Source organism: Vigna angularis, chromosome 10 (genome assembly GCF_016808095.1).
Source record: "Vigna angularis cultivar LongXiaoDou No.4 chromosome 10, ASM1680809v1, whole genome shotgun sequence".
Taxonomy (NCBI): domain Eukaryota; kingdom Viridiplantae; phylum Streptophyta; class Magnoliopsida; order Fabales; family Fabaceae; genus Vigna; species Vigna angularis.
This window is the reverse complement of record NC_068979.1, coordinates 1,646,275-1,672,102: the sequence shown is the minus strand read 5'-3', so window position 1 is coordinate 1,672,102 and position 25,828 is coordinate 1,646,275. Positions and strand designations below refer to the sequence as shown.

Here is a 25,828-nt window from a genome sequence, read left to right as displayed (position 1 = left end):
AAGTGGTTGATGGATAATGACAGTTCCAATTTTGCAGTTCCAATTCCGGACGAGCGTCCTCTTCTCCTTGCTGGATCCACTTCTGAGCGTCCGCTTCTGAAGGACGAGCGTTCTCTTCTACCTGGCTGGGACGGGCGTCCATTTCTACGTGGCTGGGACGAGCGTCCGCTCGTGCTTGTACTCTTGGACGAGCGTCCATTTTCTACGTGGCTGGGACGAGCGTCCGCTCGTGCTTGTACTCTTGGACGAGCGTCCATTTCTACGTGGCTGGGACGAGCGTCCGCTCGTGCTTCTACTCTTGGACGACCGTCCACTTATCCTGGCAAGCGTTCTGAGCGAGTGGGCGATCGTCCGCTGAGAGTCTTCTCTGGACGAGCGTCCTCTCGTGCTGGACGAGCGTCCTCTCGTGGTGGGCGAGCGCCCAATTTGGTAGATTTGGTACGAAAATTGGTAGATATTAAACAAAGTGGAATTACAAAGTGGTGGGCGAGCGTTCACATTCATAATTACATCATAATGAAATTACAAAGTGGAATTCAAATCCACGTCTGACAGTTTACCAAGCAGATGTCTGTGATTACAAAAAACATGTCTGTGATTACAAAATATATGTTTGTCATTACAAAATAGCCATCACTTAAGCTAAACATACTGTCAGTCCTAAATCAGTTTTAAACTTGTGTTGTAGATGGCTGAGTATGTTCCAAAACGCATTGAGTAAGTTGACTTGGTCCAGTAGTTGGCTGACTTTGTTCAGGTTGGGTTGCAGGTTGCTCACTTGATTGATATTGAGTTTGGTGTGCTGGAGGAGCTTCTGGACAACTATTTCTTGTATGACCAACCTGTCTACATATCGAACATCTCTTACGAGTTCCATTTTGCTTCAGTTGTGTGTCATCCTTCTTTAGCTCCCAAGCCTCTAGCCTTCTCTTCTTCTTTGGTCTACCAGGCAACACTCTTTTAGTTGGAGGCAAAACATCAGGCTGAGAAGTTTGTTCCCATAGCTGAGGACCATTGACAGGGTAGATGATTGGAATGTATGTTTCTTGGTAGGTTGACTTTGTAAACCAATGTGGCACGTAGTCTTCTCCATTGATGTTGATAAATGTCATGGCAGCTAGTGCATGACAACATGGGATAGCTGTTAAACTCCACTTTCTGCAACTGCATTCCAGTTTATCTATGTCAACGACATACTTGTCACTCATCATTGAAATGTGTCTGACCTCAAAAATTTTCTCTCCAGACCAACTGCAAATTTTTAAAAGACAAATCAGTGTTTGTAGTAAAAAAATTGCATACATAAAGAAGTGAAATGGTAATGTGGTCATGTCAACATACCTAGGTAACCAGTATTTAGTCAACAGCAGTTCCTTGTCAAATCTTTTCTTAATCTTTGGACAAATACTACCTTCATATGTACTTATTTTGTTTCTATTTGTTGCCCATCTCTTCATGAGGTACAGACGAATGTCTTCCATCATTGTGATGATGGGCTTACCTCTTGCATGTAAAATTACACTATTAAATGCTTCAGACATATTATTCACTAAGGTGTCACAAACAGCATTACTTGTAAACCTTGACCGTGACCAAAATCTACTTCCACAAATAACAATTGCAAAATATCAGCTATGAAAACAAACAACAATTAATAGGACCAATGACATTTAAAGGCATGTGGATTGGCATACCTTGGTGGGATGGCTAATAAGTATTTAAAGGCGTCTGGATTCACCCCTTTAATTTCTCTCATCACTGCTTCCCATGTTTGAGGGTGTGTTGATGCTGCTGCCTTCCATAGTAGACGTTTTAGAATCTGGCCAGGAAACCTCTTCCTGAAATTAGCATAGATGTGCCTCACACAAAACCTTTGCTCCACACCAGGGAGAAGTTCTTGTAAGGCTGGTAAAAGTCCCTATTCACATGAAGCTATACAAGTTAAAATAAAACACATTAAGGTTTAAAACATTAAAAAATATGGCAATGGTAATAAGTTACTAACTTTTTGTTGATCTGACATAAATGTGATGGTTGAAGAAATCTCCACACCACCAAGATCATCAATGAGAAAATGTAGAAACCAACTCCAAGAGTCCTTATTCTCCACTTCCACAATAGCATATGCCAAAGGACACATTTGGTCATTCCCATCTCTTGCTACTGCAGTTAACAACCCACCTCCAAATTTTCCTTTTAAGAAACAACCATCCAAACCTATAATCTTCCTACATGACACGAAGCTGTCCTTACAGGCCTTCAAACACACATATAGTCTCTTGAAAATTGGAGTGTCCTCATTAGGTTGAACATGAACTTTCACAGTTGAACCAGGATTTGACCGAAGCAACTCATTGGCATAGTCATACACTCTTTTATATTGTTCTTTAAAATCACCTTCTATATGTTTGGATGCCATTGCTTTTGCCCTACAAGTTGTGGACCGTGAAACACCAATGTTCCACTTCTTAGAAACTTTGTTATGGAGGTTATACAGATTAATATTTGGATTCTCTTTCATAGTCTTCTCTAACCTCCCACTCAACCATTTTGAAGTCATTAGACGGATGTTAAATTCTCTACTGCAAGTGTGGTTGTCTACTATTTTCCTTAGCTGCCATGTGTTTTCAGCAGCCTTATATGCACAATATGCATTCCAAGGACATTTCCCTTTTGCCCCACAACATCTGACACGCACTCTTCTTTTGTCATTTTTATAAACTTTTAATTTTCTACCATTCTCTACTCCATAGGATCTTATAGCTTCTGTAAAATCTTTTTTGTCACTGAAGTACGTGCCCACTTCCCATTTATATTGTTCCATAGTTTTGGGCATTGTAAAAACACCAAAATCCCCATAGTCATCCCTGTCATCATCTGTGTTATCACTTTCCACAACACTCTTCAAACTGTCGGATTCCCAATCACTGTCAGATAAACCCCTAGGTCCACCAAATTCAACTTCATTAGTACCTTCAAATACATCCTCTTCGGACCCATTCCAACTGCTAACATCGTACTCATCAGTTTGTACTCCATTACCCTCTACCTCACCCTCTACTTCTGCCTGCCCCTCCACATCAGACTGGACGTCTACATTCACCCCATTTCCCTCACCCTCTACCTCAACCTCTGCCTCCACACCAACATCCTCTACCTCAACCTCTGCCTCCACACCAACATCCTCTACTGCATCCTCCACACCAACATCCTCTACATCCTCTACCATACCCTCTATATCACCCAGTACATCAACCTCAACTTCTACCATTTCTGGATCAACTTCTGATTCAGGTTCACCCACTGCCTCAACATCTGCTACACCAATCTCTATCTGAACTTCCTTTTCAGCACTCTCTCTCTCAACTTGTCCTTCAACACTAGGTCTATCAACTTGCAAATCAGCACTCTCTCTCTCAACTTCTCCTTCAGAACAGTATTCCAACTGCAGAAGATACTCAGGTTCACACACCCTATGTATAACATAAAGGTGAGCTTCACCATTCAACATAGCAATATTGATCAGATGACAAGCACCCTTGTCATCTAATAAAGGTTCCAAACAATCTTCTAATACAGGACCACGACCCAATGAATACCATAAGTCCTTTACATTCCTATAACCCATCTCCTTTAGAATGCTTAATATTTCAAAATAACTCCATCGATCAGGGTCTATTTTTATAATTGTGGTTTGACCATAGTGATATCCAAATGTCCCATTATTCTCAAATTTCCCCCCATGGTGAAACACGACTTCAATGTGTGAGTTGGCCATATTATCTAATATAAAATTGGTCAGAGTTAGTTAATCTATGCTTAACCCTTAACCCAAATGATATCTAAGCAAAAAACAAAGCATAAACATACTACTGTACAGACCATAAACAACTCAAACAAAACAAAACCACATTTATGACATTAAATAAAGCAAATGACACAACACAGTACCACACACTATGAAGGGGGACCACAATGACAACGTCGCAACAGAAACAAAGCAAATGCACTGTAAATGGGGCACACAACACAGACAAACCATAAAAAAAATCAAAACTTCTGGGGGGACCACACTGAAAGCAACGAAACACAGAACAAAACCTACCATAAACGCACCTTCGAAAGTCACTTTTCGTTTTTCGTTATTTACCCCACCAATGGTCGTCCACTCACAAATGCTCTGTCTAAAACTTCGTACGAGTTCCACAAATAACAGCGTGCCTCTGTCTTCTTTCTCGCACACGGACGTGCCCTAATCTCGAACGAATGACCCCCAAAACCTTTTATCCCCAATTTGTAATAAAACCCAATTTGAAAATGTGCAACCCTAACACCACGTAAGCTTGCGTCTTGACACCTCACCAAAGACAACTGCCACATCATCAGCCCACTAACTCCGTTTCCTTCTATTTAACGGAAGGGACTCATTAGACTCAAATAATTACAAGTAAGGATCCATTCCACTCACATTTCTAGAAAGGGACTAACTTGAGATTTCCGAACCAAAGTGGGGACAAAATTGGGTATTATGCCTTTTATTAAGCCATTGGGATGAGTTAAACAAGTATTTTGTTCTCTTTGGAGAAAAAATATATTTTAATACAATTTTTTTTATAATATTTTAATATAATACGCATGCAATTTTTTATTAATTTATTATTTTACTGTCATATTTTACATTAAAAAAAAATAATACGTGTATTGTATCAATATAAAGAAAATTGAATAAAAAAACATCGTTTGTAATAAAGAAAAAAAAAAGCGTCCGGATTTATAAATCGCATAGCATTCATCATGGAAAGGAGAGAAAAGGTTTGCTAGTAAATTAATAACAGAACATGACACTTTGCCAATCCCTAAAGAGATTAATTAAAGTGTTAATTGCATTTATTTCTCTTAAACATCTAACTCTACGAAAGGAAAAGTATTCCACCACCTATAATTAAACATTTCCCTCTTCTATTCACATCACAATTGTTTGTTGCAATGTTGTGTCTGCTACTGTTCATCATGTTTCTGCTTCCTCTCAGAGGAGAACCAACAACGTGCCAAACAGCGTCATGCGGCAAAATCAAAATTCAGTTTCCATTTGGTTTGAGACAAACTCGAATGCAAAAAGAAAGCTCTGGTCGGTGTAACTATCCGAGATTCCAACTTTTCTGCGACAACCGTAACCGAACCATTCTGAGCCTCCCAGGTTCCGGCGATTTGGTGGTGAAAAGCATAAATTACAAGTCCCAAACCGTTAAGGTGAACGACCCCGAAGGTTGTCTCCCGAAACGTTTCTTGCACAACTTGAGCCTTTCCCTGCACCCACCGTTCACGTTTGAGGCAACCGTTTACGACCTAACCTTCCTTCGTTGTCCTTCCAACACAACACACACCATTCCATCCCCGCCAATTTCATGCCTCGAGTCCAATTCCTCCTCCTCCGTCACATTCTCGTGGTGGCCTCTCAGTGGCACGCCGCCGTGGAGTGACGAGTGCGAGGTGATATCCTCGGCTTTTGTTCCCATTCCAAATCCAGACACGACATCGTTTTTCTTGCCCGATCTCAACAAGGATGTCGTGTTGAAGTGGAACGAACCCGCGTGTGGGGATTGTGCTGGTCGGGGCCAAGTTTGTGGGTTCACCGATGACACCAACAATTTACAAGTTGGATGCTTCTTCTCTACTCGTAACCAAAACCAAGGTACGTTGTTCTTTTCTTCTTTGTACTATGTTCGTTTTTCGTTCTGTGTTATGACAATGCTTTGAGCAAAACAGAACCAAAATTTTGTGGTATCGCTTGATGCCTTCCCTAACTAGCATAGAGTGAAAGCTTAGGTATACCTTCCTAGATCTAATAATAACACATTAAAACGTGTTTAAGATAATAAAAGCTTAACTTTTAATCAACGAAAATGATTTTCAGTATAAGTTTCAAGGCATTGAGCAAATATTAATTTCTACAATTGAATGATACTACATTTTTTATTATATATATATAAAAAATGTATATATATATATATATATATATAATTTGAACAAAAGTACAAAATGTATGTGGAAATTAGAATTATGTATGATTTTTAAAAACAACACTGATTAAAATGCACAAATTCAATTAAGTGGGTTATTATTAGAGAGAATGAAAGGTTTATATATAAATGAAGGTTTTGAATTAGTTGATAATATAGATTGTCCCCGAGCATAACCATTAAGTTTTTGTTCTTATGGTATAGATGTATGTCCTCACTTAGTAGTTAAATGATTTTTTTCAGGTTAAGTATTTCCTTTTTGTTTTTTAAAGTATTAAAGTGATGTATTATAATTTTAATTTTAAATATCAATACACTGTATTAATTTAATTATATTCATTTTGAAATAAATTATATTTAAAATTGTAATAATCTTTGTAAATTCTAAAGTGAATTATTTTAGATCTAATATTCTGATATGTTGTATTAGTAATAATGGCATGCATTTATTTAAATGATTTACCTACATATTTAAAATAAATTATAGTTTTTATTATTATAATTTTAATCATTCCTATATTGAATTTAATTTTTTATTTAAATTTCTCTCATTTAAGTTAGCATGACTATTTAGGTTTATGGATTGACTAATTTGCTATAAATCAATATGTATCTTGTATAATAGACAGACATTTTAAATACAGAAATTAAAATAGTTATAGGTATTCAAGATAAAAAATTAATTAATCTAAATAAATGAGTACTATCAGAATATGATTTAAAAACAACCAAATGTATACAAATAAAGTAAAAAAAATTAATGTATTTGATAGAAAATAATAATTTTCTGTATAAGAATTAAAATCAATATATGAAGGGTATATAAAATATATAAATTTATAAAAACGACAATTTAAAGTTTCAAAACCTAGAAAATATGTACTGAAGAATTCCTTATTCGGTATAAACAATTTTCTTTCTATTTTACTCTTAATGATAATTTAAAGACATAACACAAAATTTATCAGCAATGTGGAAATTAAAAAAAAAAAAAAAGTGGATCAAACACTAAAAGAAACTAATAAATAGTGTGAATTGAAAGAAAAAATGAATATAATGCAAAATTCGTTTCTGACATTGGTTTAACGGATAGGTCTTTCAAGAAGCGCAAAATATGGCTTAACGATCGGAGTGGGAATACCTGGACTCCTATGTTTAACTGGGCTTTGCTGCTTTATGTGTAGTAAATTCGATGTGTACACACATGGTCGCCGGGCCAGGCCCAGGCCCATCACAGAGCTTCCAAGCTCTACTACCACTCTTCCACGCTCCTCTTCGTTAATGGGCCTTAATGGGCCGGAAATTGAAAAATTCCCGAAGACTCTTATTGGTGACAGTGGGCGCTTACCGAATTGGAGCGATAACACGTGTCCAATATGTCTCTCCGAATACGAACCCAAGGACACGCTGAGAACCATTCCTGCCTGTAACCATTATTTTCATGCACACTGCATAGACGAGTGGCTGAAGATGAATGCCACGTGTCCCTTATGCAGAAGTTCACCTCATCCATCTTCTACCGTCACCCCTCCTTCTTCTTCAACATCTATCCATTCCTCTTTGCCATAGATAATCTAACAGCCACGTGTCAAGGAGAGAGTCTTCACCTGCTATCGTTACTCAAATATTCAATTTTTTTTCCTTTAATTTGGATACAATTTATGCAAAATTTATGTAACAAATAACATTAATTTTATTTTGCCTGTTATTAATTTAGAAACGAATAAATTATAAAAACATGTCATTTATATACTTTTAATATAAGTAATGGTTAGGAATGCTCACAGCCTGGGGATGTAGCTCATATGGTAGAGCGCTCGCTTCGCATGCGAGAGGCACGGGGTTCGATTCCCCGCATCTCCATGTATTTTTTTTTAGTGTTCAATTTTTGGTATAAAATATGTTTTTTTTATTTGTCTCAGTATTTTAGAGATAATTTTGAGAAAAAAAAAAAAGTACTATGACATGTGTTCACTCTTTATTGCCTTTAAAGAAATTACAGAACAATAAAATGTCGACAACTTTACCAGCACGGATGAAAGTAATAAGAAGTTGACACGAATCAATATTTAAAAATTAATGTCACTTTTACTTTAAACAACAAATAAATGTTGGAATAATTCTTTAAAACGATACTTAATGTTTGATTCGTGTATTCCTGCTGATAAAAGAAAAACTCCATTCTTAAAGTTGTATAATTGGGATGTGCAAGGGAGAATTAGGTAGTTACTCACTAATCACACTTCCCTCCTAGCTTTGATTATTAATTTCTTAAACAATAATTCAATTTTTCTATGACTTATGATTCATTTCTACAATAATTCAAGTTTTTTTTATGATTAATTTATGCAATAATTGAAATTTTTTATGACTTGTGACCACACTGATTCTTTCCTCGGTAATGTATTTCACACCAGACAAAAAATTATGTTTATAATACGATATTTACGTAATGCACCGTTTTGTTTTATTTCATGAATTGTCGGTGGGTTAGGTGTTCATCGAAGTCTCTACTTGGTCAAATTCGGACATTTGTTTTCAAATTTAATAGAATAAAAAAAAAACTCCCAGAGTCGTGTTTTACCAGTGGAAAAAAGTTCAACACGCAACCAAAAACATCATACTCCAGTTTCTCAACTTTTCAGCTAAATTTGAGCAAATTAAGATAAAGAAGAAAATAAAAATTATTAGAATTTTTATTTTTTTTAAAATGAAAAAACACAATAAAATATAAAGTAAATATTTAAAGGTTATGAAAGGGGAGCAAGCAAAAGGTACAAGATGAATTTGACTTTAATGTCAGTCCAGATTAAATGTTGATGTAATGATTGGTCAGATGATTCCATGTTTCTTAATTTTCTCTTTGATTCTCTTTTATGTTGTCGTTATTATGAACTTGGTTATTCGTATTCCATTTCCATGTTCCTTGTTGTTGCAAGGACACCATGGCATAAAGTCGCTGTGCCTGTTTCATAGGCTGAAGAAAAGCGACTCAACCGTTGTTAAAGGACACTGTCATTTTCATAAATTACACTAATGAAATCATACTTTTCTGTTTTTTAATATTTATGTATATATCTTTTGCATGTAATATTTTCAAATAAATAAAATAATCGTTTACTGAGAAAAAAAACATCTGAATTATATTCTTTAAACAGTTCAGACACTAATGTATGAAAAATATATAAATTTGATGCATGGATATATATTGTAGACGTAAATAGTAATTAAATTTGTATAAAAAAACATGATTAACATAATATTAGAGTTTAATACAATATTAGTTTTTAGTAAAATATAGTGAAAATAATTGGTAAAGTGAATGGAATGAGAAGGTGACAGTTGGCTATTAAAGACAGGTGGCTCGTTCACGTTCTCAGCTTTGAAGTCAATCACCATATGTTACGTTTTCGTATTTCTTATAAAGTTTCAAATTAAATTTTTCACCAATTAATACAAAAATGTGAAATTTTGTCGGAGTTGTTTTTAATATTATTAGTGAATTTTGAATATTTTGTAACATATTGTGAGTTTCAAAACTTTTGAAAAGTACTATCACTTTAATTTTGTAAGTTATCAAGTATTTCAAAACTTATGTAAAAAATCATAATTTTGAATTAGTTTCCATATTCGCATATCATTTGAACATTGATTTTCTTAGTTCAAAATTATTTATTTGTCTTCTTAAATGATTAAAACAAATAAATAAGTATAATTATATTTAAATAAATTTATATTCTGCAACACACTAAAAGCATTAAATGACACTGTATCACCGACTTACCATACCCGTGCATTTCTTCTAATTTCTAGATCAAAACAGGGACGTGAGTGTCATTAATAAGTTTACACCATTCATCTAATATTTATTTTACATTTAATTTTAAATTTTTATATGATATTATAATTAATTTTGTATATTTGAAATATTATTTATTTTAAAATTGTAACTTTTGTTATTTTATTTTTAAAAGACAACTTTCAAGTTTAAAGGAAAAAAAGTTTAATTTAAATATCTCAGTGTTGAATCATGACAATTTAAATATTTTTTCTATTAAAAAATAAAACCTTAGCAGAAATTTCAGAATTTTAAAAGAACAACATTTTAGATAATAATAATAACTGAACTAACGTTATTATTTCAATAAATTTGTCTACCGTAAAAATATTTTAAATTTAGAAACTACTTCATTTAATGTAATTTTTTATTTATTTAAGGATGAATTGGGGGAAAACTGACCAATAAAATATTTTTTATTAATAATTTTGAATCACTAGTATAATTGTGAGTTTATAATTACTGAAAAATAAAATAAAATAAATACCGGGTCCATATAAGCTTTTTATGACCCGAACATTCTCATAGTGGTAGGTAGTTTCAGTGATCCAAAAGAATCGGTGATGAGAAATTAATTCGGTCGAGCTACCTCGGTTGAATCCGTGGGAATAAAAACGTAATTAACTACCAACGGATTTGGGCGGTGAGAAGATATTGTTTTCTTATTTCTTAGGTTGAAATCGTGTTTACTCAACCAAACCAACACGACGTCGTTTCCTCATACCTTTTTCTTGACAACACTATCCTTCTACGTATCAATTCAAAACCTCTAAAATCAAACCAAAATTCGCTTTCAATCCATCTTATCTACAATTTTTTTTTCTATTGTATCTATTATTTAAAAAAATATACCAAAATTATTAAACTTATTATATAATCAAATCAAATCAAATCATCAATAACTTTTATTAAATTAAATTTTCTTTCGAAGACTTTTTGGTCATATTTATCCATTTGAAGTTTAGTTGTATTGAGAAGAAGATTTGAGAAACACCACGCGTGAATACTTCCACCCACTAAATTAATTTGTTAATAGATAAAATACACACCAAAGTAAAGTGATTGAGATAAGACTTTGAAATTTGGATAATGGAACTATATACTTTTTGAATAATCCAGAAACATTGTACCAAGATATGAAACATAAAATAAATTTAATAAATACTTATACACACTCTCTGATATGTTCTAGTTAGGTTGGAGTTAGGACTCTTATCCTTATCAATTCCATAGAATATTTTCAGAAAAACATAATATCGAAACAATTTTATCTTTTTCTTTTTTATTGGATGATTACGATTTTTATAATATATAAATATATAATTAGGTCGGTACATAAACATGTCATATCTGATTTTACAGAACAAATACTGTAATTTTAATATATTTCTTAAAAAATGTTAAATTCATTATGGTTGAATTTGTAACTATAGATGCTGATGGTTGACATTATCTCTCCCTGGATATACGATTTTATCTTTTTCTTTTTTATTCGATGATTTCGATTTTTATAATATACAAATATATAATTAGGTCGGTCCATAAACATGCAATCTCTTATTTTACAAAATAAATAATATATTTTAATATATTTCTTAGAAAATGTTAAATTTATTATAATTGAATTTATAGTTATAGATGTTGATGGCTGATACTGAATTTTTATGTATAATTAAAGATTAAATATGTTTTTATTTATTAATTTTTAATGAAAATTGTATAAAGTCTTTTTAAAATTTTAGTTTAATTTAATTTTCTAATTTTAAAATTATGTGAAATTAATATTTTTGTTTTAATTTTGTTAACTTTATTTTAAACGCGTTTTATGATGATAAGTAAATTGTTTACAATATATTAAAAAATGTGTTTAAAATGTTAAATAAATTTTAAAAAGATAATCAAAATATTAAATCACAGTTTTAAAGATAGACAGTTAAATTAATTTAAAATTAAAAAAAAATTATAATTTTTAATAAAAAATAAAGAATTAAATATATATTTAATCCTAGAATTAAAGATAAATAATGTATTAGGTAATACATGTCACGTATAGAATACGTGGGTGTCAAATACATTATTATAGAGCATTTACTATTAGGTTTCGAATGTTGTTAATTACAGTTTTCCAATTGTTTAATTCTATTCTCAACATACGTGTACCTGTAATATGAAGTTTACGGCACATCATATTTACTAATAAATTTATTGTCATTCCTTCTTGAAGTTCTATTCATCAAAATGTAGAATGATATTAAAGCTCTTACTAGCATATATTAATTATGTGCGGTAAATTCGTGAATAGAAAGAAAAAAAATTCAAAACATATGTAATCAATATTTCAGATAATAATTCATGCAAAAAATAAAGTAATTAAAATTAAAATAAATAATTTAAAATATTACTATAAAAATAACGTGAAATTATTAATGTTTGTTTTAGTATTTGTGTTTTAAGAAATAGATTTTGGTGTTTTCCTTAATCAAATTTAATATTTTGGTGGTTTAAGAAACAAATATTTTACTCATGACGAAGAAAAACATAAACTGTTGTTATCATAATATTACAAATTCTCTCGTACAAGATGTAATTAAATAATTGAAAATTTATTGTAATTATCGACAAAGTTAACTTTATTGATTGATCTCGTTGAAGATTTTGATAATGTACATTGCTTTATTGTTGAAAGAGGACGTTATAAAAAACAACAATTTTATGATATGTTTGATTATTTTATATGCTATCATATAAATATTTTAAATATGAATAATATTTTGTAATTTTTTTCTCCAAAATGTTACTCTATTTAGATTCGTTGAAGAAAAAGTATGATAAATTTGGTCAAGTTTAACATTTATAAAATTTTATGCTATATATGTGTGTGAACTGAAAAAAAAAAGTTAAGAGAATGAAAAAAACATTACTGTCAAAGAATATAATTAAATATTATCTAATGAAATAAATTTATCATGACTATTTTTCTTGATTTTGTGTACTTTATTAAAATTAATATTACAAGTTTACATAAGTAACGAATGATTATTCATTTTTGTTTTTCATTTCTATAATATTTTCTCAGGAATCGATTTTTATTAAATGTTTTTTTTCCTTTTATATATTTATTTTCTAAGACATTGTCATCCGATGTCGTTGATTGGTTGTTTTTTTTGAAGTGAAACATCTTTTAATTGGCTACAATTAAAACTTTATAACCGAATAGCGGTTAATTTTCGAAGTCAGTTATGCAATGTGTCGAAAGAAACCGAACATCTAATTTTCTACGAACATTACACATGAAAGAGTCGGTATATCGTGTGCGAATGACACCTGTAATGGTTAATTCGCGATTAATTAAGAAATATTAACCAAACCGAATAAATAATTAGGGTAAAGTTAGGATAAAAAAAAGTAATTTTTATTTGATTAAATAAGATTTAATGTATTAGTTTTAAGAAAGCAATGATTAAAACGGAAATAGTTGTGAAAGAGAAAAGAAAGCAATGATTAATGGAAACGGCCACACTGGAAATCCACGTGGCTGATCTGTTGTTCCCTCCATAAATATTCGCATAATAGGCATTGCAATTCCAATTTCATAGAAGTTGCAAAGCAAACACAACACAGCACATAGCTTTCAGAACTTGTCACGCAATTCTCGCCGTCGACGAACATGGCATCGCGAGTCAGCATTGGCAACCTCACCGCCACCAAGCCACCGTATGCTATTAATTCTCCTCGTTTTTGTTCACCGCATAAATCTTCTAACGCTCTTTCTCACCAAAACGCTGCGCAACACAACGACATCATGCTCCAAAGAACCGTGCTCGTAACCGGTGGAGCCGGATACATCGGAAGCCACACCGTTCTTCAACTACTCCTCGGAGGTTTCGCAACCGTCGTCGTCGACAACCTCGACAATTCCTCCGAGGTTGCCATCCGAAGAGTCCGGGAACTCGCAGGCGAGTTTGGGAATAACCTATCCTTCCACAAGGTATGCATTCTGTTGCCTCTTTCATTCACTTTCGATTGTTTCCGTCGCTTTATCATAATCCGAGACTGTTTTGCTTCTTGGCTTGGGTTTTTGGGATTCAGAATTTCGTCGATTTAGGTTTAGATTTGTGAAATTTTTGGGATTGCGGTGGGCCTGTTTTGGGCCTAGACGGTGTCTGGTTGATTGAGTTTTTGCTTGTTTAAGCGTGATTGGATTTGGCGCTATGTCGGTTTCGAAAGCAGCTGAAGAGTTCGTGATGTACTTTTTTTTATATGATGTGATTTTTGGGAACTACTGGTTTATTTTTGTTGTTGGGCCCTGAGGGATGTTGTTCTAGACTGTTCTTTTGGTTTCGGTGATTATGTCTGTTAAGTTTTACAAAATCTGTGTTTTTCACAAATATTATGGCAAAGGAAACCAGAGGGGCCATGCACTTTACTTGCTAAATTTTACAGCTTGTTGATTATTTAGTTTATTATGGCGATGATTGATGACCGACGCTTTTTGTTGTATTTTCGCTGCTGCAGGTGGACCTACGGGACAGAGAGGCTCTAGAGCAAATTTTTGTTTCTACACAGTAAGTATTATGGCAGAAGCTTCTTTCTTTCTTTTTTTATGCTATGTAGAGTATGACAGAAGTTTCTTTTAATAATAATAATAATAAAAAGATTCATCTGTCGGTGCTTCATGCTCTCTTCGGGACATCGTTGATCTATGAACCTTTTCTAATTACTTTTTTTTTGTAGGTTTGATGCTGTCATACATTTTGCTGGACTGAAAGCAGTGGGAGAAAGTGTGCAAAAACCTTTACTATATTACAACAACAACTTGACTGGGACAATCACTCTATTGGAAGTCATGGCTGCCCATGGATGCAAAAAGGTAAAATCCTTCTTGTTTTCTAGTCATGCATCCATGATAAACCTTAATTGCAGTAAAAAAGTATCCTTAATATTCTCAAGTTTCTTCTACGAATCCGGTCATATTTTTTGCTTTTTTGAATAGAGTTCTTACTGTTGACAGATACAACACGTGTATATCTAATTAAATTGACGCAAAACTATTTGCATATTATTTAAATTGATTCAAGGTACTTCTAGCCTCACTTGTGATGAGATGTCCAAGAAGGTTGGGAAGGTTGAATCGTTATGGGTGAATCAAAAGATTAGACTAATAGACAAAGAATCTTGGGGGTGGAATGGAAGTGTTCAAAGTAAATGACCACAAAAGTAAAACAGGATAATTACACAAAAGAAGATTAATATAAAAGAAAGAAGATTAATATAAAAGGTTAAGGATGACGGAAAACCTGTTAATGTGGTTTGGATATGAGAAAAGAAGCTTACACGAAGCACCGATGACGAGAGTAAATTGTTTACCCTTGTAAAAAGGGATAAAGGGAGAGTGAGAAATCAAGGACATTGGAGAAAATTATTAAAAAAGATTTAATGGTTGAATACTATCCCTGAAAATTAGGTTTTGAATTGAGGTCAGTGGCTACATGTGTAGTCAACCTCGCCGAATGGTTGTTGTCAGTGAAATTGTTGACAGAAATAGCCATGAAGGGATTTTTTATATTATTTTTGACAAAAATACTCATGCGGCTCTAGCTGTTATTGCTTTTGCCGCTGTAGTTTGTGTTGTTTTTCTAGAATGTTTAAACTTATCATTATAATTTTGTCGTCATGTTTTTTTAGTTGGGTTACTGGGGAGGAATTAAGCCTGCAGGCTACCATTGTATTTTACACATTTGAAGTGTCATGCGAAGTTTATTATGCATTTTATTGCGTTGTGCTGTGTTCTTCTTGTTCCACTCATTTTCTATCTCTTCAAATGGTTTCAGCTTGTGTTCTCGTCTTCAGCAACTGTATATGGTTGGCCAAAGGAGGTTCCGTGTACAGAAGAGTTCCCTCTGTCAGCGATGAATCCATATGGCCGAACTAAGGTATGGCTAGGAGTGTTTGTTTGTTGGAAGGTGAAACTTGGTTTTGATTTGAATTGTGTGTTCACCATCTGATTTTGGGGACTTGTACAAAATATCATTTATTACTTTCTCCTATTATTTTCATTTAAGAGCAATCCCCTATCCTCCGAATTCCCTTTATTCCGCTTGTCTTTGTCTTTAAAAATTTTCTCCCTTTATTAGAAAAGAAAAACTTGAATTTTATAGACATGCTTTTCCAGGTGTCTTCCACTGGTATCTGATAAGATGTTTGTCTTTCAGCTTATTATTGAAGAAATTTGTCGGGATGTCCACCAAGCGGAGCCAGATTGGAAAATAATATTGTTAAGGTATTTCAACCCAGTTGGTGCACACCCTAGTGGTTATATTGGGGAGGATCCTCGTGGAATTCCAAACAATCTCATGCCATTTGTTCAGCAAGTAGCAGTTGGCAGACGACCTGCGCTGACAGTTTTTGGAAATGATTATAATACAGTTGATGGCACTGGGGTAAGCTCTAACTTTTCCTATGAAAATTTTCCTTGGAAAGAGAAAATTGCATGAAGTTTCATTCAATCTTATCCTGTCCTCTGTTTCCCCTGATTATTTATTTTTTTGTTCTTTATATGGTCACACTTCATGTGCAATTTACATAATTCTTCCCATCTTCTCTTTTGAATTCCCCTGATAAAATTTATGCTGAAGTAAACCACTTTTCCTCGCTGAATAGTTTCTGTGGGGTGCTTACATTTATTTCCCTCTTTTAGAGATCTAATATTAATTGCTTCACAAAGGATCTCATGGGATGGTTCTTTTCATTTCTCCCAGGTTCGGGATTATATTCATGTTGTTGATTTAGCAGATGGGCACATTGCTGCATTACTTAAACTAGACGAACCTAATATAGGTATTATTCCAAAATTTTATTTATCTTCCAATATCTAACTCTGTCAGCTCCGGTCAATTCTCAAGCAGTGACAACGTCGAAAATTTATGGTGGTAAAATTTTAGTTTAATTTTCATGGTGTGTTTACAGGTTGTGAGGTTTATAACCTGGGAACAGGAAAGGGAACATCGGTTTTGGAGATGGTTAGGGCTTTTGAAGCTGCATCTGGAAAGGTAATAGAATCATGTTTATTTTTCTGGTCTTTTATCTGTATCTATCTACACAATCTCTGCTGTTAGTTTTAATGTCATACGTTAAAAGCATTTTGTATCTCACGTTCCGTTTTTCTCCTTTGCTCAGAAATCTATTCGTTTTGCAGTTTGGTGCTAGCATGTTTGGGCCCTAGGATAAACTTTTTGACTTGAAAGTGATCTAAAATTATTACTCTATCTTAAGTTGTGATAAGTTGCTTTTGGAATTTCAATCGGTTTATCTCAGTGTCCACATTTGCTATATGGCGTAATATAGACAACAAATGTCATAAAATTCAAATACTTTTCCTCTAAAGATCATTTGTTTCCATTTCATATTTAGTTTACATTCCTATAACCTAAAACATCTTGAACTATGTCATTTTTATATGGCTTTAGCTATTCTCCGGTGTTTGTATATAACTAATCCTTACAATTTATTCAATTGTTCAGAAAATTCCTCTTGTGATGGCTGGCCGTAGACCTGGTGATGCTGAAATTGTTTATGCATCCACTAAAAAAGCGGAAAGAGAGCTTAAATGGAAGTAAGTTTTAATGGGCTTTCTAATTTAATGCTGATAACATTTAACTGATCTTTTAGGTTTTGCTTTATAATTTTTTCCTGGACATGATATTGCTGATAGTCGCCCCCTCATCCTCTTCTTGAGTATCGTGGCTAAATAATATATGCACAATAATAAATTCCGGGAGAGGCTTTGTGTAATATGAACTTGCATACGTTTTACCTACAAAAATGTTTATGCGCTTCTTCCCTAATATTTTTTTTGTACTGAATTATTTGTCTTATATGACAGGGCAAAATATGGCATTGATGAGATGTGCCGAGATCAATGGAATTGGGCTAGCAAAAACCCTTACGGCTATGAAGATCAGGAGGACTCCACAGATTAACTACACAGTATTCTGAACTCTCCCCCACCGTAGTCCATAGGTCTTGCATTATCATGATTCGTAGTTACATGGTAAATAAGTAGTGATTTACTATACTGTAATCTAAAAGTTCTTTAGGTTATTGATTATTAGATTCAGGTTCTCTCATTTTCACCTCCTGTTCTGTAAATCTAATATCTCATGTTTGTTTAAAGTGTGACTAACAATGTATTCTTACCTCATTATTTACTACCTTTACCAATAAAATAGCATTATATCAAAATTTGAGTTATTTTGTGGGTTACCTCTAACACGTGATTTTGTGCACTCAGACAAATCATCGGATAGTCCTAATATAAGATTATTGAGTGCATTGTAACAGGGATATATAAAACAAGTCTTCGCAAGATTATTGACAGCATATCTAAAATATGAAAAAAGAAAAAACACACGTAGTGAAGTCTTCAATTGATGAAAATATAAAAATGTGCATGACAGTATCTATATTTCTGAACAAATCAACTTTTGACTAATCTCTCAAACATCCTTCACAGTTCTATTGTTAAATTCATCATTGGTATTCCCATGGCTGGTTTTTATGTATGTGTATATCTACCTTTTTTATATAAATATTGTATGCCAACCATAATTCATGCATTTTTTTTTTTGACAAATAATATAGAAAACTTGTATTAGCCTACAAAACAACAAAAGAACATATCATAAAAATACCTTCCCATTGAAAAGGAAAACTTGTATCTCCTGGATCTGGTTCGTGCTCAGCCACTGTTCTCGTTGCAAAAGTAACCAGAAAAACTATGTGAGGAGAAATTTATGAACGAATTGAGATTCCAGAAAGTATCAATTTGCAGACATCAATAGTACAATGCTAATAAAACCAAATTTGGAACACATGCATTCTACAACAATCTATTCTCTCGGCATAATGTTAGCGTGAACTCTCTCTCGACCAATCATTTACTATTTTTTTCTCTCTTCAGTTATAGAATTATCTCAGATAAATAAAATGAAAAGTAAAATCCAATGGATAGTAAAAGTACATTCTGAATTGTAGAAGTTGTAGTTTGCAGACAGAAATCAACATTTAGAAATATTTATAATTGAATAACACCCAATAAATATAACTATTGTTAGTGTCACATTCTCTCTCCCTATTGTTAAAGTATTTTAAGATGTGATTCTATTTTTGAATAGTTTATAATTCTTTTAATTCTGTATGAATTTCAAGGCATATAAATGCCTTTGTTTGTACCTTTTATGTTTTATTTACAATAAATCATCTGTTATCATTCTAGAATTACATTTTGTTTTGTTTAAATCGTTTTGAATATTTTTTTTTTATAATTTGGAGAAATTCTCCTGATAAGATGTAAATTAGACAGAGAAAACTTATTATTTCAGAACAACTTCGAGTTAAAACTTCAGAACAGAGAAAAGACAAGAGAAAAACATAATTAGAAAAACAAACGTATAATATAAAAAATACGAACAATTACCATAAACAAATATATATTTAATTTTCTCCTCATTTAATTTTCAAGACAAATAATGAAAAATAATATTACGTCCAGGTTTAAAAAAAAAAGTTTCCGAAAATTAATCCGTTATAAAATATGAATGTAAGACAAAACTGCAATTGACCACACTCTTGTAGCTCCAACGGTGCACTTTCCCTCAACCAAAGGAACCCCACTACCACACGTCACTACAGTTTAAAATGGCCAATTCAAATTTACATTTGAAAATGGGAGGACACAAATCACCACAATATTAAAAAAATAAAAAACCCAAACAAATAAAAGAAAAAACAATAATACCATTTTTTAGTGGTTAAGATAAAAAATCCTAAACAAATATGGTAGATGGTTTTTCAACACATTCACAACTCATTTTCAAGATAATATAAGCATTAAAAAAAGTAAATTTTGTGTTTATAAAAGAAAAAAGAAAGCGATTAAAAGCTATAATAAAAAATATAAAAATTTATTAGATATAAAAATATTATGGTCAATACAATAAATAAGGCTACTCACTAATAAATACTCCATTTGACATTACTTACACATTAATTTAGAAAAAATATCTAAATGCTCTATTTAACATTACTTACACATCAAGTTAGAAAAAATATCTATTAATTAATCAGTTAATCAGCATTTATCAAAGAATGTTCCAACGGTAAACAATATCTAACGGCAAAGGACGAACTCACGATTTAAAGACTTGAGTCAAGTAAGCTCCTTCTTACAAGACTCTCTCTCTCTCTGAAATTGAAAGAAAAACGCTGAAGGCAGAAAGCAAGCAACACTGCAATAATCGGTGAATGGATAACCTAATTTCTTTGGTGAACAAAATCCAGAGGGCTTGCACCGCTTTAGGCGATCATGGCGAAGCAAGTGCGTTGCCGACTCTCTGGGACTCTCTCCCCGCCATAGCCGTCGTCGGTGGCCAGGTTTTTAAACGACAAATTCAATTCAATTTATTATATTTCTCGGCTAGTAATGCCTTTTATTTTGACTTCGTTTTCGCCTTTTGTGTTTCTTTCAGAGCTCTGGAAAGTCTTCAGTGCTTGAAAGTGTTGTTGGCAAGGATTTCTTACCTCGTGGATCGGGTAATTATGCCAAAGCAAATTACATTCTCCAACTGAACTCTACTTTTATCTTGTGTTGGCAAATTCATGTGATGTGGCATGCAACACACGTGCAGGAATTGTTACCCGGCGACCCCTTGTTTTGCAGCTTCACAAGATTGAGGAGGGTGGCAGAGAGTATGCTGAATTTCTTCACCTTCCAAGGAAGAGGTTCACCGATTTCGGTACTACTTAACTATGTCCAGTTTTTTTTTTTTTTTTTTTTTTTTTTTTTTTTTTTTTTTTTTTTTTAATTTCTTTGTCATTGCTCATCACTTGCTATCTTTGGTGAGTTGGTGTCTTTTTTTTTCTTGTTTTTTTTTTAATTTCTCGATGATTATGGCATTTATGATTAACTTTGTTTTTATTCGTTTATGCAGCTGCTGTGAGAAAGGAAATTCAAGATGAAACCGATAGGGAGACTGGACGAACAAAACAGATTTCAAGTGTCCCCATTCATCTTAGTATATATTCTCCCAATGGTATGTTTGAATTTCTGTTTTCTTCATTATCTTCTTGTTGCACTCCACGTGCTTTCTTTGATCTAAATTTTTAACTTACTATGGTCCATTGGACGTGCAGTTGTTAACTTGACACTCATTGATCTTCCTGGCCTTACAAAGGTAGCTGTAGGTAAGCAAAATTAGACGTGTCTTTTTTGTCCTTACCCTGTGGGAATCAGGGAATGGTCAGATTTTTATTTTGGACATTGGAGAGTGACATGCTAACAATTTTTTTTTTCAAAATACAGAGGGTCAACCAGATAGCATTGTCCAAGATATTGAGAATATGGTTCGCTCCTACATTGAGAAGGTAGTGTCCTTTCTGTAACAGGACTCTGCTAGAACAAAATTTGCAAGACAGCATATTACATTAGCTTTCCTGCCACAACTTGTATGATATTGCTTTTCTAGAAAATTGATTTTGTTTAGTTTGTCTATTCCCCAAAAGCTAGCCACATTTTAGTTAAAAAGATTTATCAATGCAAGGAACATACTTAAAAAAAATTCTACATTTTTAAAAATGTGGTATATTGAATTTGATCTTAATCTGCAGCCAAACTGTATAATTTTGGCAATTACACCAGCCAATCAAGATCTTGCAACATCGGATGCAATTAAAATATCCCGTGAAGTGGATCCCACTGGTAATTCAGTCATTCTATTTTCTGTATTCTTGATTACTATTTGTTTTGCAATTTAGTGAAGGTCATTGGTTCCCCAGACTCAATGAGTTAGAAAATGCACATTCTTACGGATGACCAATTCAATTGTTTTGAACAGCTTGAAGCAAATAGTCTATAGATGTTCTAATTCTATCGTTGTTGATTTAATTTTAAGGAGAAAGAACATTCGGAGTCTTGACAAAGATTGATCTTATGGACAAGGGTACTGATGCTGTTGATGTAAGTAAATCATTTTTAGTTATGTTTTAAGACATTTTTTCTGCTTGAGAGTTAAGCTTACTTCAATTATCTTATTTCTAATTCATGACATGGACATGAGGAACGGGCACCTATTTCACTTTCGCAAGTGGAACACTTGGCTACGTGACTTTGTACTTATCTTTATTATGTATATTTCTTCTTCAGATGTTGGAAGGGAGAGCTTATAGATTAAAATATCCCTGGGTTGGTGTTGTCAATAGATCGCAAGCGGATATTAACAAGAACGTTGACATGATTGCTGCTAGACGTAGAGAACGTGAATATTTTTCTAGTACCCCTGAATATAAGCACCTTGCTCACAGAATGGGTTCTGAGCATCTAGCAAAGATGCTTTCAAAGGTAAACAATATAACAATTTATCCTTATAGATTAATAACTGGATGAAATATACATTATTTCTTTTTATTTTACATTGGTGTTAGTAATACTACTTGGAATATTTTATTTTACTTGCTTCAATGACTAAATCATTATTTTTTTTATATCAGCAATTGGAGGCAGTAATCAAGTCCAAAATTCCTGGTATTCAGTCTCTTATTAGTAAAACAATTGCTGAACTAGAAGCTGAACTGAGTCGTCTGGGAAAGCCTATTGCAGCTGATGAAGGGGTAATTGTACTCTTCATAACACAACCAATTTTAAGTTTAAATTTCTGAAAACTCTTGATTATTTTATATGGTCCCTTGTTGAAAAAGGCCTTATATTTTCATCCTAATGTAGCATTCTATATTTGAATTTTCAAATGATTGATCGCAAATCACGTGCAGGGAAAGTTGTATTCAATCATGGAAATATGCCGCTCATTTGATCAAATATTCAAAGAACATCTTGATGGCGTGTATGTATTACCTTTTTGCACACTTATTTATTTTAAAATGATTCACGGCCTTTACCCTTTTGTTTCTTATCCTTGCGTTTCATTCCTTTTCTCAAACTAACAATAATTTGTTAATCCCTTACAGGCGACCTGGAGGTGATAAAATTTATAATGTCTTTGACAATCAGCTGCCTGCTGCTTTAAAAAGGCTGCAGTTTGATAAACAACTTTCAATGGAAAATATAAGAAAACGTATTACAGAGGCTGATGGTTATCAACCTCATCTAATAGCTCCAGAGCAAGGATATCGCCATCTCATTGAATCTTCTCTAACTACTGTCAGGGGTCCAGCTGAGGCATCTGTTGATGCGGTATGCATAAAAGATATGAAAATTATTGTTAGAAAGCACGTTTCAGTGACCCTGTGGCAATTAGTCTTTTTCGTTTTGCAAATGACACAGCAAAATTTACTTAAGTACTACTTTAGTATTGCTACTTAGTATCATTCACAATTATGTGTTCAGTTTTGGTATCCAGCTAGGGATATTTCTGAAGCTTCAGGAAATGGTTTTCAAATAATAATAATTTGTCACTTGGTTATCACTCCTCTCTATTAGTTTTTCCCTAAAGCATATTTTTGAGATCTTGTGTGGTAGAAAGGACATGGTGAAAATTGTTCAGGTTGATAAATTGACCTTCTTTCTGATTTAAAGACCTTAGCCTCAATTAAGACCTTATCAAAAGCAGCCTTTAAGACAAGGAAATTTACACATTTCGTATTTTTATTCGTCATGTGTTTTTGTCATAGTTAATTTATTTACATAAGGATACGGTCTCATGAGCCTACTGAAATTTAATCCGGTGATTTTATTTTCTTTACTGATCTCCAATTTTCATATTTAGTAATGTCATTCTGATTTGTGTTTCCAGGTTCATTCCCTTTTAAAGGATCTAGTTCACAAAGCTATTAGCGAGACTCTGGTACGTTCCTGATCACCAAAAATTTAGCGTTTCTTTTCTGCTGCTGTGTTTAAGTTCAATTGCTTTGATCCTCCTTGCAGCTAAGGAAATAAAATGTTCATGATGTATGCCTTGCCTGGTTTCTGTCAATAGATTAAACTTTAACCTCTATATTTGAACTACGTAAAGCTGCTGATACTAAAGAGATGTCTAGCCGAAAGGCTAACACTTCCATCAAAGACTAATTATTAGCTCCACTTGTCAATGTAATAGGAAATGCTTCTTAAGTACATTATCTGATTTTTTTTCTAAGAATATAATCCTATTCTAGTTTTACTGTGAGAAGTAACATGTCATCTTTGGTTCTGAAGATTTTTTTGTGTGGGTCTTGTGACTACATAGTATTGGAATTTTCGAAGTAAAAGGAAACAATTGGGCAGTTTGGGGTCAATGATCTGGTTCCTTTCCGTGCAGAATCGGCAAGCAATTATGCAAGTCTAGATTGATGGCCAGATTTTGTAATTTATAATTTCATATTGACAACTTGGAATTTTTTGAATTTCTGTTCTTACACGCTTGGGGCATTAATATCGTTCTTCTCTCCTTTTAATCCTATTTTTTCTGGCATTATGATCCCACTGCCCTAGCTAAACTTATTAACTCACAGGACTTGAAGCAATATCCTGGTCTACGTGTTGAGGTTGGAAATGCAGCCATCGATTCACTAGAAAAAATGAGGGAGGAAAGCAAAAAAGCAGCACTACAGCTAGTTGATATGGAGTGTGGCTATTTGACGGTTGATTTCTTCCGAAAGATTCCTCAAGATGTTGACAAGGGTGGCAATCCCACACATTCAATTTTTGATAGATATAACGATTCATATCTTAGGCGAATTGGTAAATTTTACAAAATGCATTTTCGTACTTGGACTGAGATCATATACGATATGCTCTCTCTTGTAGTTTAACATAAACCTGTCCGCTGTCAATAATTGAATTACTAACACGCTCACTGTGAACGTATCAGGAACCAATGTTCTGTCTTATGTCAATATGGTCTGTGCAAGTCTTCAGCATTCAATTCCCAAGTCAATTGTCTATTGTCAAGTGCGGGAAGCCAAACGAGGCCTTCTCGATCACTTCTTCACTGAACTAGGCAAAATTGAGGTGAGAATTAATGTGTTCCCTATTTCTGTGTTGTATGATTTTAGTCATTTTATCTGACATTTTTTTTTTATATTTGGCTGATTTTCCTTTCCTAATAAATTAAACACTTACAGTCTGCATAAATCTTGTTGGCAGCCGAAGCGTCTGTCCTCATTGCTCAATGAGGATCCTGCAATAATGGAAAGACGAAGTGCCCTTGCAAAGAGGCTTGAGTTATATCGGAGTGCACAAGCTGAGATCGATGCAGTTGCATGGTCTAAGTAGATTTAGATGTGCATGCTACATCGTGTTCTGTGAGATCTCTATATCTATTGCATCGTGATAGATAGCTTCAACATTCTGTTAGGTTTCATTGCCATATTTAATAGGTTGTTAAAAGGAAAAAAGGAAGAGATGATTTCAATGTCTTCTCACGCACTTTGTAGATATTTCATTTCTGTAATTTTATTCAACTTTCGTTCTTGTTTTAAAAGTAAATCTTGCAAACAACAGTCTTTGTAGATGGGTTTGACGCATTCATTCAAACTTCGGTTATTGGCAAAAGTAGATAGAAGGAACATCGATGGTAGGTAGGCAATTAAAATCTTATCTCTCTTAAAAGAATACTTTTTTAAATATCAAAAGGAAAAATTTATGTGTTTTTCTAAGAAAATCAACTTAGATATAAATGTTTATGATAAAATAGTTTTAGCAATTTATGTTCAGCCATGTTCCTGCTTGGCATGTGACTGTATTTAGCTGGGTAATCACATCTCTTATGCAATTATTTAACGAATTGCTCAAAATTAAACAAAAGCAAATCAAAACAAATAATGCTAATAATTCTTTCAATAAACAATATTGATGTGCTAATCTAGGCCAATAGAAAAACATTTCTCACTCAAAATTTAATACAGCTTATCAGATTATACTTTCTTTTAGATAAATCCATACACAAATTTATATCAACCTAATATTATTTAATGTCTTATT

The 25,828-nt window shown here is 33.2% G+C and overlaps 3 protein-coding genes and 1 non-coding gene across 4 annotated transcripts; all 4 read left to right on the top strand.

Moving 5' to 3' along the window:
* Window positions 1–5,109: 5,109 nt before the first annotated feature.
* Window positions 5,110–7,687, top strand: LOC108320857 (putative RING-H2 finger protein ATL21B). Its single transcript, XM_017552410.2, has 2 exons — window positions 5,110–5,692; window positions 7,114–7,687. The coding sequence occupies exons 1-2, from the start codon at window positions 5,110–5,112 to the stop codon at window positions 7,587–7,589; spliced, it is 1,059 nt and encodes a 352-aa protein (XP_017407899.2). The 3' UTR covers window positions 7,590–7,687.
* A 123-nt stretch (window positions 7,688–7,810) lies between these two features.
* TRNAA-CGC (transfer RNA alanine (anticodon CGC)) lies at window positions 7,811–7,883 on the top strand. The gene has a single exon. It is a non-coding gene; the product is annotated as a tRNA-Ala (tRNA).
* Window positions 7,884–13,442: 5,559 nt separating this feature from the next.
* Window positions 13,443–18,099, top strand: LOC108320924 (UDP-glucose 4-epimerase GEPI48). The gene is made up of 9 exons (XM_017552524.2): window positions 13,443–13,846; window positions 14,374–14,423; window positions 14,593–14,728; window positions 15,690–15,791; window positions 16,071–16,298; window positions 16,617–16,695; window positions 16,825–16,907; window positions 17,379–17,470; window positions 17,741–18,099. The coding sequence occupies exons 1-9, from the start codon at window positions 13,526–13,528 to the stop codon at window positions 17,835–17,837; spliced, it is 1,188 nt and encodes a 395-aa protein (XP_017408013.1). The 5' UTR covers window positions 13,443–13,525; the 3' UTR covers window positions 17,838–18,099.
* Window positions 18,100–20,024: 1,925 nt separating this feature from the next.
* Window positions 20,025–25,328, top strand: LOC108320932 (dynamin-related protein 5A). Its single transcript, XM_017552532.2, has 16 exons — window positions 20,025–20,289; window positions 20,385–20,448; window positions 20,544–20,651; window positions 20,847–20,948; window positions 21,049–21,099; window positions 21,218–21,279; window positions 21,523–21,613; window positions 21,807–21,871; window positions 22,058–22,252; window positions 22,402–22,521; window positions 22,681–22,751; window positions 22,876–23,101; window positions 23,661–23,711; window positions 24,358–24,586; window positions 24,717–24,856; window positions 24,992–25,328. The coding sequence occupies exons 1-16, from the start codon at window positions 20,161–20,163 to the stop codon at window positions 25,118–25,120; spliced, it is 1,833 nt and encodes a 610-aa protein (XP_017408021.1). The 5' UTR covers window positions 20,025–20,160; the 3' UTR covers window positions 25,121–25,328.
* Window positions 25,329–25,828: the final 500 nt, after the last annotated feature.